The sequence below is a fragment of the Vespa mandarinia genome, chromosome 12, assembly GCF_050613455.1.
Source record: "Vespa mandarinia isolate Hongniang chromosome 12, ASM5061345v1, whole genome shotgun sequence".
Taxonomy (NCBI): Eukaryota; Metazoa; Arthropoda; class Insecta; order Hymenoptera; family Vespidae; genus Vespa; species Vespa mandarinia.
The window spans coordinates 25,991-47,636 of record NC_140821.1 but is presented as its reverse complement, the minus strand read 5'-3'; the positions used below and the strand labels follow the sequence as shown (position 1 = coordinate 47,636).

Below are 21,646 nucleotides of genomic sequence, written 5' to 3'. Positions count from 1 at the left end.
ATATACCCATCGGCAGAGAGAAGAAGAGCGATATTCTACCAGACTTTGAAGCTCTAGAACGATGGTCGAAAAGAATGAACGAAGTTAATCATTGTGATTATTGTTCGAAGACACGAGGGACGAGGAATGGGAGGGTAGGTTTATTTCTTTTTTTTTTCTTTTTTTTTTTTTTTTTTTTAACATCCCTAGCCTCGCACTTATAATGTTAAGTATCCATACGATTTTATGGTCTGCATTTGAACGACTTGATATCGGAGTAGGATAGGGGACGAGACGGTGGTACTGCACGTGCGTATCTTAGACTCTCTGTCACCACGGTGCAGCGTCACTCTGCTCGTCGCCAGTAGCCTTCTCGACAGTGTCGGCACAACACTGTGCGCTTTTCAAGAGGGTGAAAGGGGGGATGGGTCACGGCGGCGGGGGCTAGTCGATAGGGCAGGAGAGAGAGAGAGAGAGAGAGAGAAAGAGGGAACGTCGAGTCCTCACCTTGCAAGAGGTGAGCTCCACCACGCATTGCAAAGTGGCTGCTGCAAAAGTGAGCCGACTCTTCTTCGGTCAGTTGCTATTTGCAACCGCTGCTGGCAGCGTTTGTTATCGCAGCTCCTGCTGTTATCTTTTTCTGCTAAAGGATAGAGGTTTTTGTGGAGGCGATAGTCGTGGTGGTTGTGCTCGTTTGATAGATAGTGGTAGGTGCTTGTGCTTGTGCTGCGCCTTCGTCGAAAAAGGGAAAGATAAAGATAGGTAGAGCTAGCGAGAGAGAGAGAGAGAGAGAGAGAGAGAGAGAGAGAGAGAGAGAGAGAGAGAGAGAGAGAGAGAGAGAGAGAGAGAGAGAGAGAGAGAAAAAAGTAGCCCTCGAGGTTACGAGGCCAGAGGAGAAAGTGGGTGTTGCCGAAGTAACGTGTTGGACCGTTCGGGAGCTGCCGAGGGACATGCCGGGAGCCCGGACAGGTGGTGGCGTACTAGAATACAACGAAGGATAAAGAAGGAGATAGAGAAAAAGAACTAAAGAAGGATGCCACTTTTCGTTGATTCTCGATCAACGAGTCATCGACGTCATCAACGCGTCCTCGACGTAAATTTCGTGTTTAGTGAGTAAGTCATGTCAATCTTTTTAATGTTGTGCCTCTTAAAGAGAAGAAAATATTTTCTCATTAATCTGTCGTTTGTACTACCGATGCATTTCGCTTACCAACGAATATCCAATATTAAATTCGTTAAGAGATAATTCGTTGAATAAGGGATGCTCGAGAGTAATCTTAGGTGCATCTCTGTTGGCGGAGATTGGAGGAGACTTGAGAAGGATCGCATAGTTTCGTACTCGTCGAGGAAATATACAGGTCGGATGCAAATTACGATCGCGAACGAGACGGTAATTGGGGCGAAGGGATGTTAAGACTCCTAACGTAGATTGGGATGTTTTCCAGCCCCTCTCTCTCTCTCTCTCTCTCTCTTTACTTCTTCTTATCAACCTCCAACCATCCCTCCTTTGCCTCCATCCTCTCTCTCTCTCTCTCTCTCTCTCTCTCTCTCTCTCTCTCTTTCTCCTTTTTTCGTTTGTTTTTCTAAAAGAGGAGGGAGACCGCCGGTGCGCAAAGCTCACGTCAGTGGAACTTTCCGACGTAACGAGAAGAGGAGCTAGTCGCGTTATTGTATACAACGTGCTCGTGCCCTTTTGCACTTCACGTTTTTTCTGAACCGCCGCGATCCACCCTCTCTCTTTCCTATTTTCCACTACCATCATCTTTTCCTTCTCCTCCTCTCCTCTACAAACGGCGTCGAGTGTTACACTAGAATACCGAGAATAATACTCGAGGCCCGTCGACAGCTCGAGAGAAGTTCCTCACCACCTCCTCCTCAACCCTCTAACCTCACCCTTCCTCTTCCTCTTTACTTCCACATTCATCGCTACCTCCACGAGTTTCACCGAACGTTCCCTCTCTCTCTCTCTCCCCCTACCCTACGTTTTCACCCATCCTCCGAGAGGTGTGTGCACTGGCCTCGATTAGTCCCCGCTTATAGAGAGAGAGAGAGAGAGAGAGAGACAAAGAGAGAGAGAGAGAGAGAGAGAGAGAGAGAGAGAGAGAGAGAGCTACCGGATTATTCCTTTTTTTCAAGCAGGGCTGCGAGGGGTACTCGCTAACGACGTCACCGTGTCGAGTGAGTCACGGCTTCTAAATTGATCCCCCACCATCGAGCTCAGACCCTTCTTTCTCACATTTCCTCCCTCTTTCTCTCTTTCTCTTTATCTCGACACGCTCGTCAACCTCTTTCTTCTACCATTCTTTTCACCAACATCCCACGACCTATGTACGTACATACAAACGTTTGTCCATGTTCGCTCGAAGGTCACCGTGAGGACAACTTTAATGATTTCTCGCGATGTCGTCGATATTCGGCAAGGTTTTATACATCCTTTGTACTTATATTCTATCTGTTTTCCTTTTATTTCGATAATCGAGTTCATCGTTCCGCGTTAGGAGATACCTCGGCTAAGTTCTTTGTCGAAAGCATACGTTGGGATTGATCAAAAATTATCAAGGTACTTGACTCGTGTACATATCCTTCCCTATAATTTAGTACCACAGATGACTTTATCCTCTCTCTCTCTTTCTCTCTCTCTCTCTCTCTCTCTCTCTCTCTCTCTCTCTCTTTCGCTCCCCTTCGCTCCCCTTCATTCACTTTATCTTTCTAATCTATCTGAGTGAAACAGACATTTCAGAAAAAGCAGTCGGAGATAGATTGGAAAAATTTTAATAACACATTTACGCGCGACCCACGAACCGGATTACGGGTATACGAGTCAGTACGATCTTATCGATCACGGCGTATCGATAAACGTGTCTCATCGTGATTCATCGAGTTCGTTGTTATCGTTCCGATCAAGTATACGTTCTCTCTTTTTCTCTTTCTCTTTCTGTGTACTTTGCATCACCGCTTTTGCATGATTTCTCTATTATGACACAAAGACAACTTTGGACTTTGCGAGATGAAATATAAAACAATGTCGGCACTAGGGCAAATTTCGTTCATGCTACACTTTACGAGGGAAACTTTATAAGCTTGATCGATAGGGAAAACTCGAGAATCGAGCTATAAAGCATTCCAGGATACGTGTAATGAATTACGCGTATAGTATCCTTTTGTTACCTTTACCTTCGCTCGCCCTTCTCTTCTTTGTTTGTTCGCCCGCGCCTGTGTTGGCGCGTCTTTTCACCTTTTCTTTTCTAAACACAGATGACATCTCTTACAAATAACTTCAATACGAAGTTTCCACTCGTTTGCTCTTTATTCAACGACGAAATATCAGAGCAGAAGGGACGCGTTCTTTCGAATTTTTCCTCGATTGGCCACTTTCGAGCGAACGTGTTCGGTCTACCAACCTTTTTTAAAGGCCTGGAGCGAATCGTCCTGCAAAGTGCATCGCCTTTGCCTTCGGCATTTTCATTTTCGAGAGAGGGAGACCTGCAGCGAATATACGAAAAGGAATGGCAGAGAGAGAGAGAGAGAAAGAGAGAGAGAGAGGTGGAGGGGGAGGGATTTTAATAGTAACAATAAATAGAGAACAAAGCTCTCGCACCCTGACATTTTTCGTTGCTTACCGAAAGGTCAGCCCCAATTTTTGTTTTCGAGAGCTGGAGCAGGTAAAGTCTCAGGGGGAATCAGCCACGGACGCATCGGTGACTTTATCTCGATGAGAGAGATTATAAATGAAGTATGAAAAATCCAGTGGCCTATAATGATTCATCTTTGATCGACAAAGAAGGGAGTGCGAGAGAGAGAGAGAGAGTGAGAGAGAGAGAGAGAGAGAGAGAGAGAGAGAGAGAGAGAGAGAGAGAGAGAGAGAGAGAGAGAGAGAGAGAGAGAGAGAGAGAGAGAGAGAGAGAGAGAGAGAGACATAGACATACAAGTATACTTGATTGGCCTTTTCTTCAATTTACAAATCACAAGAGTCGTTATGACATTAACTATCGATCATTGTATATCGATATGTTGTTAATTTCGATCGATTTAAATGGGACACATCCTAGAAGAATTTTCCTATAAAATCTTCGAGATCGATCGAGTGGCGGCGAGCAAGGAATATACTAAGAGGGGTAAAGTTAACGCTTAAAACTGTCCAATCTCGAGCATCACTCGACATACTTACATAGATCGTAGAGTTGGCCGACTCTTAAAGGTTAACGTACGGTGAAACGTCGTGTCTTGTTTACGAGTGGGAACAATGAAGATCTCGAAAGGATATTGGAGAAGAACCCTCGTATAATAGATGTTGTATATAAATTTAAAGGAGGAAACTTTTACTCGTGTAATATTTTCCTCAAAGTGATATCACCGTTACGAATCGATGTTGCTCTCGCAATCAAGCCGAGTACAAGACTCTTTCACTCACTCACCCTCTCCCTCGTCCTCTCGGAGTTATTCCGACGAGAGTGTCTCGTCTTTTCAGAAAGTCCGTTATTGAAACGTCACGAAAGAAGAGGACGACGAACGCTTTCCAGTCCGATCGATCCGCTCGTACCGAATTCTTATTCCGTGTGGAGGTATTTGTGGCAGGTATTTGTGAGTACGGGATAAATAATCCAACCGACTCTACTCCGGTGGTAAAGAGCAAGAGAAAAACCGAGAGAGGTACATAACGATGGACGAAAGAAATAACGAGCGTCGAAGGCGCTTTTTCAAACTATTCGGGTCAAGATGTATTAAATTCTTGGCTCGATGCACCACCTGCCCGATTAGCGACGGGACCTTCCCGTTTCTTTCCAAGATCTTTCATGCTCGTTTACTTTTCGAATGGGTATTTCATACGAACGGCCAATTCCCATTTTCTATTTTCTTGTTTCCTTTCCTTCTTCTTTTATATATCATGATCAGAATTGCACCGCCGTCCTCGATAACCATTAAGGATCTATTATTATCGTTGTTTGGTTTAAGAATTCATTTAAACGACGATTATAAAAGCTCCGTATAAAAGCTGGTAGCCTTATTTCCATTTCAGTTTGATCGCCGTACGATAAAGTTTCGATATTCGATATTATATTCTTCAACTTTTACAGAAGCCTGCTCATTCTATTGTTCATATATTTATATATTCATCTATGCATTCGGAACGTGTTATCGTTTAATGCAACAGTAGATGTTTTCATATCAATTACTTGTTTCTTTTTTTTTACGATTTAGCATCACTATAAGCAATATTAATTTGTTTGACCTCCATACCATAAGCACACGCATACCTTATCTCATTTCTCGGCAAGATCTTACAATACCGTTTCTCTACTTTACTTGCTCGGACGACGGCGAGTATTCGAACGCGCGTTGGTTATGAAACAAAAAGAAATTTAGGGGGGTAGGCTGTTGCGACGGTGAACTTTCGTCCGAGACGATGCTTATCTACCAGTTTGGCGCGTGTCAGTAAAATGTATAATAGGAGAAAGACGAAGATGGAGGGTGAGAAAGACATAGATAAATGGGGCTCGAACACGGTGACGTTTGTCTACGAATCACCGTAATAAAGCACGCTTTATCGTTTTAGGCTCGAAACTCGACGAGCACGCGAGCATGTTCGAAGTTGAACCGTGCGGCTTTACTCAGCACTATATACGACGGCCACGTACCTTAGTCGGTACGATGTAATCTCGAAATAATATTAAACAGTATTTGCAAAACAGTATTTCTCTATGTATTTATTCGTGATCGTAACGAAGTAAGGAACAGAATGTTAGTATCGAGTTTGCGGTTTATTGTTGGAACGACGACGGAGTAGGGCTTTTGCTGCTGCTGCCGATACCGCGAGAGCCAGAAAGAGAGAGAGAGAGAGAGAGAGAGAGAGAGAGAGAGAGAGAGAGAGAGAGAGAGAGAGAGAGAGAGAGAGAGAGAGAGAGAGAGAGAGAGAGAGAGACAAATAATACGAAAAGTTATTGTCGAGGAATAATAATGTCTCGTCATATTGCTGTTTTAAGAGGCATCACGAAGCTATGCATTTCAAGACCAAATGGATACAAAAAGGAAAGTAAAAAAAGAGGAACGATCTTGATATTTCAATGAATTCTGCTTTGCAAGAGAGAGAGAGCATTCTCACGATACGTCGAGATTCGTACTTATGTAAGACACCTTTCGTATTTTCTCGCATCATCTCGAGGATTCCTGTCCAACAATTTACCGACCCTCGAACTCTCTTTTTCTTTTTCTTTCTCTTCTCGTAGCAGCCCTTTTTTTTACTCGTTCGAAGAGACCGAAAAAATATTAAAAAAGTACCGAGTGCCGAGACAAAAGAAGTTTCTTTCCTCTTCTTCTTCTTCTTCTTCTTCTTCTTCTTCTTCTTCTTCTTCGAGAGAGAGAGAGAGAGAGAGAGAGAGAGAGATAAGAAATATTTCTCAAGAACTTACGAAATAGGAAAAAAAGAAAAAACAAAACAAAAAAGAGAAAAGAAGAAAATGAAAACAAGTTTTTTAATGAAATAATTATTACCAACATTTCCAGATGACAAATGTTTGGGTATATATTACGGTATGCAACTTGTTGATCTAATGCAAAAAATGATACGCGAAAGAAATTCGTCTCGCATCATTCCTTCGTTTATTTTCGTGGGGTGATTCTTTATCGATTCGATCGAACAACCAAGTCGATGGGAAGATGGAAGAGGTGTTCAAATCTCTAGTACAAATAGAACATACCTTAGTTATTTTTCGATTAAGTTATTAATTCGTTTACATCGCGAACGAAGCGCTTACCCACGATCTTAGATATTGGTCGCTTTAAAAAATTCGCTGCTATATACGGAAGATTAATAAAGAGGACAGCGAGGCGAGAGCAGGGGGAAAAAAAAGGGCGAAGGTCAAATAAAGCAGGCGAATGCCCGAAAGAACTAATGGGGCATTTCGTAATTCTTCCGCTTAAAAAGATTTCAAGTTTCAATTCTCATTTAAACACATGTGTATATATATATATATATATATATATATATATATATATACACGTAAACGTACGAATGATCTTGGAGTTCGCGATTTTACGATCAAAGTTCGCTAACATTCTGTAACTTTAAGGTCGCTGATGCAAATACGCACACGCACACGCGCACGCATCTTCAGGTATCACTATTATAATAAGCACATTAACATCGAGAGATGTTGCGAGTAACGAATTAGTCGACTATCCATTTTATATCGGAAATAATATTGGGAGAATCGTAGACTTTTATGACCTTTACGATAAGGTTATCTTTACGATAAGATTATTTACAATGCGACGAAATTACATTGTCTAGCCACATGTGGGTTAAAAAAGAATTTGGATTCACGACGATAACGAGGTGCTGCTATTCGTTGAAAAAAATGACAGTATTTCATAGAGAGCGGAAGAAGAAAATAACAGATATGCGCGACGAGTTAAAACGTCTTCGTACGAGTTTGGGAAAGTCGGCGACAAATGACGGAACAAATTCAAGAAGTTATCGACCTATCGATCGACGACCGGTGATAATAGAGAGGGAGAGAGAAATGGGAGGTAGAGAGGTCTGCTAGTCGTGTCGGTCGAACGAAACGAGTTGCAAATCGATATGAAATTTCAATTTTCCACCCTCTCAGATTCATTTCCTTCCTCTCTCCGAGGAAGGTGTATCCCTTGTACGCGATGGCCGACTTCATCTGTCACTTTCCATTCGATTTCTATTCGATCGTTCTATTAGTTTGCATTCGTATTAGAAAAACAGCTATCGTTCGGTCCGGCATAATGCGTTTGCTTCGCATACATTTTCAGTTCGTCGTAAATAATATATTAACCCGATATAATAAATAATATATCGAGCAACGTTGATATTTCTAGTCTTTGTTAATAGAACCTCGGCTAAATCTTGTAAGAAAAAGAAAAAGTCTATATAGCATTGTTACGTGACGAGTGGTAGCGCGGAGATTGGACTGGAAGATTCTTCAAGGTTATAATCCATTGAAAGAGTAAATCGTAAATCTGTGTTTCGCTCGTTCACACTCGGTTTATTCGTAGAATCGCTAACTTCGACTATATCCTAATTGGATGAAAGAGAAAGATATCGTCTATTAAATGCGAGAGTTTATCGACCCCGATAACTTCTTTACGTTTTTCGCTTTCCAACAGATATTTTCATTGTTCGAAAATTTTCTTTCTTCTTCTTTCTCCCCACTTCGACAGATTGATCGACCTTTGGCATATCGGGATTCAGGTTAAAAAGATATTTATAAGGGCCCATATTTATTTAATCGGCTATGTTGCAACGCTCTTGTTCAGGGTTGAGAGGATCTTTTTATTATACAGACAGATTGATGCTCCGTCGATCGCACGTAAAGACAAAAAGAGTCCCTTTTATCCCGTCCGAGAACGCTCTTGCGATTCTAGGAAGAAGACAATGCACGCGTTGTTCTACCTCTACATATGTAGCATACGTTGTATATGGGTATGTATCAGCGGAACCTGGTCGTTCGAAGCCTGGATCGCGTTCCCTTGGATGTTATCCAACGACCTTCGGATTGCGTCGAGATCTCGAGCCAACCAAGGCTCTCTCTCTCTCTTTATATATATATATATATATATATATATATATATATATATATATATAGAGTACTCCTCTCGAGGAAAGAGATAACGATAAAGGGAAAAAATAAATAGCAATATCTAGGATTACGTTCGATCGAAAGATAACGAGTACGATATACTAGAGATTGGAACGATCACGGATAATCCGATAATGCTGATCTCGATTAATTACGTAAACGATTAATCCCTCGAGAGATCGATAAGCAATTATCTTGTCTCTCTCTAATAACGCTCGGTTTAACTTGCTTACAAAACGAGTTTTTGAAGAATTGATTTGCGCGAAAGAGAAAGCTAAATCGGTATCGTCTTTCTTCGCTTGGGAAAGCTTTTTCTCTTCGGAAAGTAGAAGTCGTCGACGTTGATCGTAAGTAGGTCACAGAGAGTACGAAAGCTCGCGCGTAAGTCGTGTCTCGAATCATTCCGTTTGGGGAGGGTTAAACTGGGCCACGGTGCGTCGGCCTCGACACCAGAAATATTGTCGACCCTTCCCTTACCCCTCCTTCTTTCTTCTCTTCTACGTCAACGAAGAGAAAATCGTCGGATGTTCAACTATAAGCTCGATAAATAAACGAAGATGAAAAAGAATGACAAAGCACGGTGGGTTGGTCAGCCGGCCGTCTGTCCGTCCGTCCGTTCATTCATTTATGTTCTTTTAATTTAATTTATGTTCTTTTCTCCTTTTTTCTTCGATTCCGTCTACCGTTTACGCCGTAGGGATATTTTTAACTTTCCTAAGGCTTAACATAGCAGGCTCGATGGATGGTATCTCTCGCCTTGCCTCGTCTCTTTTATTTTCTTCGCACGAGCAATCTCGCCTATCAGACGGAGAGAGAAAGAGGATACAGTATCACCTCTTTTCTTTGTGCAAAATATAATCTCCTTAAGGAGGTTGAAATTGCTTCAATAAAAAAAGAATCCTTCTCTCTCTCTCTCTCTTTGGTTGCCTTCGATAAAAGCATTTTCGATGCTTCGACATTATCTCGCAGATAAAGAATTCTACGCTATCGGGATGGGATTTGTCCTTTGAGGAATAGCGATTTACTTATTGCTTTGGTGAGAAATTGCGAGGAAAATCTTGGCAAGAATCTTCGAAGGAAATGTTCAAAATGATTTCATTCACTTATATTTCACTATAACATGTGATTCATTATTTCCATTCGACTTTTTTGTCTAAATTATTTTCAAAGTTAAATTCGTAATAAGGCGTAAATATGCGTTTTGAAAGTCGTTTTGAAAGACGGAAATCATTGGAGATGTTTTAAAGGAAAGGATTATCAAAATTGTATCGTTAGGACGAATAGAAGGATATTTTTGTAACGTCGTCGATCGCGAGGAATGAATGGTGTCGTGAGTAAGAAAAACTGAAAAAAATCGAGAAAAAGAGAAGAGGGATGCTGCGATGGAGCAGATGACGCGTGGTTGGGATTTTTCGCGCGGCTCCCATTTCTTTAACGCTCTCTCTCTCTCTCTCTCTCTCTCTCTCTCTCTCTCTCTCTCTCTCTCTCTCTCTCTCTCTCTCTCTCTCTCTCTCTATCTCCTCGTTCCAGTGTCTATCTCTTGTCTTCGTCCGTTGAAAGAGGTCGTTGATCTTCCGAGCGAGAGAGAAAAGAGAGGAGCACGTTTGTGGGCATACGGCCTTCGAGCGACCTTGACACTGGGACGTGTTTAAAGCGAACTACTTTTCAACGGCTTTTTATCACGGCTACTTAATTTCCGAGTAAAAAAGTCGTTTTCGAATCGTGCGAGAAATCGTTACGTCCAAGTGTTTTGTAACGGTCGTGCCTACGTCAACTCCCATTATTTTCTCGTAGATGCAGTATGAAAATTCGCCTTTCTCTCCTTTATTCATTGCTAAAAAGGTACAAAATGTTCAATCTTCGATTTGAAATGTTTTTCATTTGACTTCTTAACTCGTATTTTAATTTGATAATATGATTGTATCGAAGGACGGTAGATATTAATCGACATAGATCTATCCCCGAGATATCGCGAGGAATCGTGAAATGGACAAATTATTCGACAAGTGACGTATTTATTTTCTGTCTTGGCAGAGGACCTTTGGCGCTGAGGAAGGTCCGAGGAAGATGGCCGGAGGATGGAGTATAGTATCTAGACAGACGAGACATCGTCCTGCACGAAGTTGGCCCCCGTACGATTAGAGAGAATCGAGGTAGAAAGGTGATTGGCAAGGGAGAGGGTGCTTCCTTCCATTCTGAGGATCGAAATGAGCGATCTACAGGCTACCCTCGAGTTCTCCCTCGAGCTCTGCAAGTTCTACAATGTTGACCTCTTTCAGCGAGGGTAAGGAGCATTATTGAAAGCTTCTTTTATTGCACGACTTATGAAAAGGTTCCAGTCCAGTTCGATAGAGTCGTAGAAATAGAAGCGAACGGATAAAGGAGAGAAGAGAAATCATAGTCCCAACTAAAGTTTCACTTTTATCATTCCTCCTCCCTCCCTCTCCTCCTTTGCCCAGTGATAATCCTCCGATGAAAATATGTCCTATCTCTGTTCACGTAGATATTACCAAATCCGGACGGCTCTTCGAGTGTCGCCAAAATTGCCGGTCAAGGTGGAAGTCAATCAGCCGCGAAACCGTGAGTGTCCGTCGAGATCAGACCTGGGTAAATGATTGCGAACCAAGGACGATACGGATGTATCAGAGATCGTATCAGAGATTTATTGCTTCAATTTTTATTAGAAATATTTTTTTCAAGAAGAGATAAAAGTGAGAAAAGAGATAGAGGTAGCAAGTTCAATTAAAAATCTATAATAAGAATAACTTGTGATAAAACGATCACGAGTTTCCCTTGCTAGTGAAGAAATCAATTACTCGGGTCTAATCGAATCATCGTCACCCTCTAATTGGGCAATAGGGGAACGTAAAGACGTCGTTTTAGATTCGTTGGAGGCACCGGGCACGAGCAAACGCTTTCCAATCTTGTACAGAAACGAAGAGGTGACACTGGGTACTTCGGTCCTATTTCGTGCCCACGTGCTTGTACACAGTCACAAGATCGAGGAGGCCCTGTCTCGCACCCACTTCAATCTCGGCGTCGAGCTATGGTTCAGTGAACATACACAACCCGGAAACATGGCATGCGTGTCATCGAGGTGAGCACTTTACCGGCTGCCTCTTTCCCTTTCTCTCCCTCCTCCTGTCTCTCTCTCTCTCTCTCTCTCTCTCTCTCTCTCTCTCTCTCATTTACAATCGGTTTATCGCGATCACGATGAAACACACAGACGTAACTCGAGACCTCGTGGATACGCTCACGCACACATGCATGCACGCACACGTACCCACACGTAAGCTCGCACGTATTAGAAATGATACAACGAACGAGTGTTCCGATGAAACGGACGAAAATCGATACTTTCGAACAACTCGTGCACTCCTTTCTCTCTCTCTCTCTCTCTCTGTCTCTCTATTTTTTTCTCCTCCTCTCCTTCTCTTTCGCGCGTTTTTTTCTTTCATTATTCTCCGTTCGATTCCTTTTCAGGGCATTGCAGTTAAACTTCGCGCCAACGAAGGGCCTCCATTATCATCTCCCGGTACTCTTCGATTACTTTCATCTCGCCGCCGTATCCATCACGATCCACGCTTGCCTCGTGGCGCTTCATCAGCCGTACATCAAGTCGGTATCTCTTTCGTTCTCCTTTCTCTCTCTCTCTCTCTCTCTCTCTCTCTCTCTCTCTCTCTCTCTCTCTCTCTCTCTCTCTCTCTCTCTCTCTCTCTCTGTTTCTCTCTCTCTCTCTCTCTCTCTCTCTCTCTCTCTCTGTCTTCTATTTATATATTGGCACGCTGTTCATTATTCTCTTTCGTGTTCTTATATTGGATTTTCGCGCGCGAACAATCAGGAAGAGCATCCTGCATTATGTTCAGAGTTGGTAAGTTTTGAGAAATCTTCTTTGCATATTTATTAATCTTCCCGTTCGGCCAATCAATCCATTTACGTAATTTGTAGCGCACCACGCGGTGGGAAGCCTTGGTTGCAGTTTAAACAGACGGCAGCCAACAATGAGAATAACGCAACATTCGGGAACGTTGTAAGTTTAGCAATCAAGTGGTGGTTCATTGGTTTCTCCCTAAACTGACTGCGATTGAATTCTCCTCATATTTGTTGGCCGTAGGAAAGCACGACAAGGTGCGTCGGTTCGGCTACCAGGATGCAACACGCCAGGTTGGTACAACAGGAAGTGACGAGATTACTTTTAGCCGCTAGGGAATCCCTGTTGAACGATCTGGCCGATCTAGCGAGACTTTTACCTTCTTGGCAGCAAAGGGCACTCGAGCTTGCACAGAACACGCACAAAGAGATCACCAAGGTCGTGTGTTAGTTCGCTATCCAATATCCGATCGGTTTATCTTGAAAATAACATGTCATGTATGTAATCGTTTGCAGATGATGGACACGGAAGAGGCAGATATAGCTCAATTATGCGCACAAAATATCGTCCTCTGGCAACACTTTCTGGAAGCTTTCTCTGGTCGCGAAGCTGTGCATCAACATCTCGCTAGGATTCATCATCAGTTGAGAGTAAGATATTGCGGCTCGATCGTTTGTCCTCGATCGTACTTGTTTTCACCAAGCTCGTTTTTCAGGTCAAACGCTTCGCCGAGGGTTTCTTCGTGTTGGAAAATCCAAGAATGTCGGCGGCGGGCTGTTACGACGCAAATTACCAATCGTATCAGGCTGTAAGCGAGACCGCACGAAGATCGCGTTATCTCGCCTCGTTGCCACCGTTGCCGGTACATTGCCCGGAATTGGACGGCGATCTTCATTCGTTGCCTTTAATATTCGAGGATCAATATGCCGATATGCAGCAGAGACATAGAAACAGTAGTAAGAAGAAGACCGTTCGTTTGATACGATTTAGATCGGTTATCGGACGTTTTCTCGTTAAAACGAAAAAGAGATAATACGTTATATACGTAGAATGTGTTATCCTTCAGTTCCCAGTATGGACGATTGCAGCTGTGGGATCGCCGCGATTCTGGAGTCCAGGTCTATGGGTATCTGGTCGCCGAGAAGCGAAGGTGCTGCGCAGGATATTGGAGCGATGCAGGCTCGTTTCGCGACCAGCCCTTCGACATTGCCGGCCAGACATAGCAAGTCTCTCGATCAGCTGGGCCCCGAAATGGCGCCGTTGCAGCCAAGGTCGTCTCCTAAGACATTACCCAGGTTTGTTTGAGCGTCGTTGATCGATCGTTCAACTCGTGCGAGCCAATTAAAAATCTTTATTCTTTATGTGATTTACGCGTATAATTCAAGATCGGTCTCGACGCAATTATTTCCCAAACAACGTGGCGGAATTAGAAATGCGACCCCGCCAGCGACGGTTCCGTCGAGAGGAGGAAGGCCAAGGTCAACGTTACCGTCTGGCAACACCCTCTTACCACCGTCCGGACAGCAGCAGGCATGTTCGGCGCCAAATCCATCGTTGAGTTCCACTCCGGTGATACCTCTTCCTCGTGCCAAATCCACGCAGATGTTGGTGCAAAATCGGCAACAAGTCGATCCGCAATCCGCGTCCATCGGTTCGCTCCTTGTGGCGATGTTTCCCGAGCTACCGTCGGACGCTCGACTCCCTGGCTATCGGCCGTCCGGTAAATCCTGCGAACAGAATCTAACGGTACCCTCCTATATCAGAACGTTGGACTTGGCCCAGCTGGCCGATTGCTTGAATACCGAGAGCAAATCTTCACAAATCTCCGAAGGTATGATCTTTTTCTTTGTTTCCTTTCCTTTTTTCCTTTTCTTCTTTTTTCCTTTCCTTCGGTCCCTCTCTTAATTTTGTTTTCGTTACATCTCAAATAAACGAACGTATTATCTCACGTTGAGGCGAGTTCATTTGCTTCTTTCAGATTTTCACTCTTTGGACACCAGGAGGATACGATTGGAGCCAAGGAGTCATCGATTGTTGAATCGCCAAGGCCTTTCCGGCAACGATCAAAACAATTTTCCTCTTGGCAAATCGGGTACAAACGTTGATGGTTTATTGCGCGAACAACAGCCTCTTCACACGGCCACTCTCGACAGGATAACATATCGTGGAAATGGTAGAAAGCAGGCACATCAAACAGCCGGTAAATACAATCAAACGAACGGATTGGAATCACGACGTTATCACACAATTGGGAAAACTAGCTCGGGTCATGGACAACGCAATCGGGAAATGCAGAATTCGATGAACGGTACGACCCTGACGAGCAGTCATTCGTTGCTGATGGAACCGTTGTACAGAGTATCGAATTACTCCTCGACCACTACGGATTCCTTCTTTTATCGAACGAACGGCACCAGCGGCCGTACCCGCGACGAGACTGATCGACCAAAGAGACCAAAGAGTACCGACAGACTCGTCGACGAGGTTGAGAGGAACGAATGTTGCGAGTTTAGGAGAGAGAGAACGAAACGGAAAGATGAGAGAATGACAAAGTCACCACGAAACGGTGTAACTTTGTCTTGTTACATGGAGGAGAAACAGCAAAAGCGAGGTCAACGCGAAAAGAAAACTATCGAATCACCTAACGAGCCTCTCTACGAGGTAATTACGCTCAAGGTAGAACCAAAGAGGGAAACGCGCGTTGAAAGAAGAAGGGATAAGCACGGTAGGAGGCCACATTCCGCTCCCGTTCTCGACACCGAACGTCCACCCGAGGATGTTAGAAAGTGTGCGCATAGGAACAGGAAGGCCGCACCACCGCCTCCGGCTTATCAGGATCCGGCTATGGCACCTTTGCCCAAGTATCGTCATCCACCGCCAGCACCTACGACCAGTGTCCTCGAAGTTGAGAACAACAATAAGATCATTCTGAAGGTAATGATAATGATTTGCTTTCGAATTCTTTTCTTCCGTTTCGTCTGATTTGCGATAAATCCGATATACATACTTGTATATATAACATATTCTTTTTCAGGTTGAACCGATAAAGTCTCCGATCGAGATATCGGTTACGAACGGGAAAACGCCATCGTCCGAGATTTCAAGTACCGGTGAACAGCCGCCCAATGTGAAAAGACTGAGATGTGCCAGCGTACCCGTGGCACAGAACAAAATCGTAGTCCCGCGTAGCGCCGTTTCGCTACCATGCATGCCGATACGCGATAGCAAAGATAGCCTTAGCAACAATCATCCCGTCATTCCAAATCCCCTTAGTCCGCCGTCCACTCGACCGAGTAGTCCTACGACGAGTTCGAGCTCTAGCAACTTGACGTCCGAGTGTTCAGGTTGGGTTAGCAGCGGCGACACGTCTAGCTCGGAACAAAGGCGTAACGCGAGATTGTCCAGCGAGCAGTTGCGTCAGAAGCTTTCCAAGATCGTACCGAGGAAAAAGAGTCCGGCAAAGGAGAGTAGTCCGATCGAACATTCTTACGAAGAAGTTAGACTGCCGCCACCCAAGATGTTCCAGGACGAGCCACCACCTCCCGAAGAGTTTCGTGATCCACCAGTCCCTATCGACAATCCTCTTTATCACGTTTACGAGACGGTAAAGAGAACTCGGAGTCCCAAGCGAAACAAGACGGCACCCTGTAGTCCTCAACGTAATCGGGAAAATGCATACGGTGCTGGTAGGGATATCTGTTTGGATTGTTATCAAGAAGGCAAGGAACTTTTGCAGAGCACACAGGACGACTTGATCAATTTTAAAAAATGCAAGGAGGAATTTAAACGACAGATGAGCTTCTCTGGAAGGATTTATAGGTGTGTATTTATTAGATTTTGAGGATTGTCCTGACCAATGCTCTCGGTTCCTCCGATACTCTTCCGACAGACCGCAACGATCCTATCTCTCTCTCTCTCTCTCTCTCTCTCTCTCTCTCGAAATTTTTATCTTTTGTTTCTTCCCGCTAACGCAAGAATGTATTTGTAATATGGCGTGTTCTGTGTCTTGGATGGATTGAGTCGAGGCATTTTGATTCGCCGTTTCTAGTCTCTCTCTCTCTCTCCCTCTCTCTCTCTCTCTCTCTCTCTCTCTCTCTCTCTCTCTCTCTCTTACTCCGCTCCACCTTTCCGTTCGTATTTTAAGTTCTCTTTATCTACCTTACCCTATTTAGAGAACGCAAAGAAGCGCAGTATCGCTTCCATAAGCGTGCCCGTTCTTTCGGATACGGTGACCTTCTGACCCCGTCGTCGATTCAACCTCTAAGATCGAATGTGCCTCTTAGCGATTACCCGAGTCTGGCCTCGACCTTGCCGTATTTCCACATCAGCGACGAGTACCGACTCTTCTCGCCGGAAGGTGCTCATCTAATCGTTTGCGTACACGGACTCGATGGTAATGCGGCTGATCTACGTCTCGTCAAGACTTATCTCGAATTGGGTCTACCTGGGGCACACTTAGACTTTCTCATGTCCGAAAAGAATCAAGTTAGTGTTTCCATCTTTACATCATATATATTCTCCTTTCTTCTTTGATGTGTATGACTTTGTTGTTGAATTAAATCTTATCGCTTTTAAGGGTGATACATTTTCGGACTTTGACACGATGACGGATAGACTGGTAGCTGAGATTCGTCATCACATCGAAATATCGGGCTTGAATCCAACGAAAGTGAGCTTCATCGGGCACTCTCTGGGGACCATCATCATACGAAGTGCTCTAACGCGACCACAACTTCGGCCATTACTTCCTCGTTTGCATACTTTCCTTAGTTTAAGCGGACCTCATTTAGGGACTCTTTATAATACAAGTGGATTGGTTAATGCTGGTTAGTGAGATTATACTTAAAAGGGAGTCAAATATATGTTTGTATATACACACATCTGTTGATATATCTTTTTCATATATCGCTAGGTATGTGGTTCATGCAAAAATGGAAAAAGTCCGGATCGTTGCTCCAACTTGCAATGAAGGACGCACCAGATGTCAGGCGTTCCTTCATGTTTCGTTTAAGTCAGAAGAGCAATTTGCAAAAATTCAAGCACGTACTCTTGTGCGGAAGCGCTCAAGATCGATACGTGCCGCTTCACTCGGCGAGAATAGAACTTTGCAAGGCTGCCGTACGTGATCCGTCCGATCAAGGTATTCCAATATCTCACCTATGGAAAAAAAAACCATCAGAAAATATTTTAACTTTTTTTTCTTTTCTCTCAATCGAGTATATTATAATTATACGCACATACACGAATATATAAATGTGTCTATCTGCATATGTATTATATTTAATTCATGACAAGTTTTCTTATTTGTAGGGGCAGCGTATCGCGAGATGGTGCAAAATATACTCTATCCCGTGATGTCGGCATCCGGTGTGAGTTTGGTCAGATACGATGTCCATCATGCGCTTCCACCGACAGCAAACGCTCTGATCGGTCGAGCAGCTCACATCGCCGTCCTTGACTCCGAGCTTTTCATCGAGAAATTTCTCCTCGTTGCTGGTCTCAAATATTTCAGATAAGGAACGGGCACAGTTTCATTCACGGATGAGAGTACGGTCATAATCTGTTGTGTACTCTAAGTCATAAAAGCCAAAGAATGATGAACGACAAGAAGGAACAAGAGTAATGAAAAATATACGATAGTATGTTGATAGGGAGAGAGAGAGAGAGAAAGAGAGAGAGAGAGAGAGAGAGAACGGCGCGTTATCGTCGCTTCTTTAATAGCTAGTCCGTTTCTAATCATAAGTATGGGAGACACCGCATGATTATTGATTAGGTAGTTTGATTAACGACGAAGAAAAAAAACGATTACATTTTAAAAGTAAACGATTTTCCCACGATCGCATCGGTTTAAAAATCTTTCGGCCTAGTTCGAGATCGATCGACGATTTTTAGGAAAGAATACAAAAATCAAAAAAAAAAAACAAAAAAGAAAATCACGAGCAAAAATTATCGGGAATCATACGACGGATCCTCGTAACGCCAATTTCATCGATATGTCGCGACGAAAAGTCATACATACCTACATTAATTTAATTGTAAGATCGTCGAACGAGATTGGTTAATTGATCGGGCAAGTATGCGTCGCAATGTACATTTCTTTTTCAATTTTTCTTCCTTGTTTCTTTTCAAGAATTTCAAAAAACTCGCAATCGACTCGAGTCATTTGTCGCAATATACTTGCCGCTTGTTAAAAAGTACGCAGACAATGTTTCGCTGACTCTGTCAGACTAATATAAGAGTTCATCGTTAATCCGTTAGTGATATAAACATAACTCGTTTTAGTTTTCATACATGCACATTAAACTTATCAACAGCAACGCTCAAATTTTCACTACGTTAATCGAATGTTATTGTTAATGCATTTTGTCGCTAAGAAACGAACAAAATTATGATACCCGATCGATTATCGTATTCATCGAAAATCGTATTTAATAAATATTCGCAATTCTCATTTCACATTTTTAAATTGACACCTCAAATACAATTTCCTCCGATCGGTTTTTGTCAATGAAGTCACGGATAATTCTCTTTGTAAGAGTCAGCGATTCGCCGCGTATTTAAAAGAAAAGAAAGGAGAAAAGTTAAAAAAAGAAATAAAAAAAAATAAAATAAAATATAAAATAAAAAGTACGCGAGAGAGAGAGAGAGAGAGAGAGAGAGAGAGAGAGAGAGAGACTATGCGAGAGAAAGCATTGTCTAGGCGTTAGGAAAGTTACGAAACGCATGTCAATTGTTACCCTCAGATAAGTGTGAGTGCGTCCCGTGCGTGTAGAGAGGATGGATGAACAAAATAAGAAAACGAAAAAAAGGATGATGGACGAAAAGAAAAGAAAATAAACTAGAAAAGACAACATGAATTGGAATATTATATTTGTGCGATTTTCTTTGGTGTTGCACGGCGAAACGAAACGTGCACAATTCGATTAGAACTTTTGAAGGAGCGTAACGCGAACGATCTTGTGAACGAAGAATATATGTCGCGCTAATGGAAGATGAAAGGGCGCTCTATTTTCATGCGAAGAAAACGGAAACGTATCTAAAGAAAGAAAGAGAAGGAAAGAGAAAAAATCGTTTCAGGTATATGAAATCCCTCCAGTACTAGATCTCAATTGCTCGTAACAATCTACGGAGAATTATAATTAATTAAATAACTCGACCTGCGGATGTTCTACATAAGGAGATACGCCTATTACATCGATCGATCAATCGTCGTCGGAACGAGAGACGCGCGCGCGCCAGAGAGGGAGAGAGAGAAAGCTGAAACGAAATATATGTGTATATATATATATATATATATATATATATATATATATACATACATATATATTAATAATAAAGAAAGAAAAGTGAAATGGCGTTATAGTTTCGTAGCATCATCGTCGTAGCTTGTCGATCATTATCGTACGATTAGCTTTTAATTAATTATAGCTAAGACTCTTTACAAGACTCTTCAGTCGTTGGTGCTAAGTATCGAAATCTTCATTTCTTTCTTCATCATCATTTATTTATATGTGTATTCAAGACCGATTTGTTCCGCTTTTCATCGTAATATTAAAAGCCTTGGGTAATATCATTCCTTTTTATCGCAAGTGTGTGCTTAATGAGAAAGAAAAAGAGATCCAGTAGAAATTGAACGCGAACCTTGATCGATTTTTTTACGATAAATTAAATAGATTTTTGCGACTCATCATATTTCCTTTTTCCTTTTTCAATGGGCTGGTATCCCATATAAAGAAAGAATAAAAAGAAAGAGAATGCTTGTATGTGTTTGTGTGTGTGTGTGTTTGTGTGTATGAGAGAGGGAGAGAGATAAATAATTATTATATGACCATCTATGATAAAAAATTATTAACGATTTTTAAAAGGCATTAACAATGACGACATTTGCATATTAATTAATTATATGAACAAATTGATTATTATAAATGAATTTGTTGGAGTGTAAACAAAGTTTCATTTTTACGATTCGACGAAATACATAACGGCCCTTTCTCGTCGCATCGCATTGTAAGAAAAAATACGGTGACCGCCAAAAGAAAGGAAAAATAACAAGAAAGGATTCGAAATCGAATAATATAAAGAAAATTAGGCAATATTGAATAATGATCTTCGAGGGATAATTTTTTCACTCATCGTAAAATCATATGCCATAGGAATTTTCATTAAAATCATAATTAGTTGCTCGTTCACATATGAGTCTTTGTAATCATATCGAGAATTAACATACGTGTACCATTTGAATTGATTTAACATAAGTCAATATGTGTATACACACATATATATATATACACACACATGTATGAACATGATTTGTGTAATGTTTTAGTTTCTTATCGTCGTACGCATGGCACAATTTTTCTAGAAACTCGTTTTGACGAGGACAAAGTTGCGAAAACTGCAAACGAAGATACGATCCGACGATAGATTCTAACGATCGATCGATCGATCGATTGATCGATATACATGTGTGTGTATATATATGAACACACGTAGGTATATCATTTAACCGTGAAAACAAAATGCACATTCGCAATTTTAGAAGGATTTACTCGATGGATTTCTCGGCAGTAGGGCAAGCGCGTCATCGATTTTAATCTGATTTCTTTTTTTACGCGCGTACGTGTATCGATTGTTATACTATTTTTAATTACGAGAATCGACCAAACGACAAACGATCGGCGTGTTCGACATTACGTTCGATCATGTTTGAGATCTTACGATTGGCAAAAAAGAAAAAAATAAGAGGGGACATGCCTGACTCGTTCGTCCGTTGATTAGTGGTATATTTTTTAATTCAGTTTAATCAATGAGATCAGCAAGTATTTATCAATACAATTATGTATGGTTTTGTGGAATAAGATCCGTGTATCGTGCGAGAGGGATTAGAGAGAGAGAGAGAGAGAGAGAGAGAGAGAGAGAGAGAGAGAGAGAGAGAGAGAGAGAGAGAGAGAGAGAGAGAGAGAGAGAGAGAGAGAGAATGAGAGGGGGAGAGAGAAGTACAGCAAGAAGTAAAGAAGTTTGTCGTTAAAGGAGAAACACCAATGAAGAAGTAACAATGTATACACTATACATAATATATGCGTACATATGAGAAAAAATGAAATAAATCTATACATAAAGAGATAGATTAATATAAAATCTCGATTTATTAATGAAGGGCATCGGCTGCATGCCAATAACCTGATTTTTA

General features: G+C 42.2%; 1 protein-coding gene across 8 annotated transcripts; it reads left to right on the top strand.

The window, feature by feature from the left end:
* Positions 1-24: 24 nt before the first annotated feature.
* Positions 25-21,434, top strand: LOC118448820 (protein FAM135A). Of its 8 annotated transcripts, none has more exons than XM_035882578.2 (18): positions 25-134; positions 10,620-10,869; positions 11,089-11,165; positions 11,469-11,682; positions 12,069-12,203; positions 12,427-12,456; positions 12,534-12,615; positions 12,700-12,894; positions 12,972-13,106; positions 13,172-13,412; positions 13,523-13,751; positions 13,842-14,287; positions 14,435-15,390; positions 15,491-16,275; positions 16,629-16,941; positions 17,033-17,282; positions 17,369-17,596; positions 17,767-21,434. In XM_035882578.2, the coding sequence occupies exons 2-18, from the start codon at positions 10,793-10,795 to the stop codon at positions 17,970-17,972; spliced, it is 4,599 nt and encodes a 1,532-aa protein (XP_035738471.2). In that variant the 5' UTR covers positions 25-134; positions 10,620-10,792; the 3' UTR covers positions 17,973-21,434. The 8 variants fall into 8 exon arrangements, with proteins under 8 accessions (XP_035738471.2, XP_035738470.2, XP_035738469.2 ...); XM_035882577.2 differs by lacking the exon at positions 25-134 and adding an exon at positions 364-496; XM_035882576.2 differs by lacking the exon at positions 25-134 and adding an exon at positions 377-1,088.
* Positions 21,435-21,646: the final 212 nt, after the last annotated feature.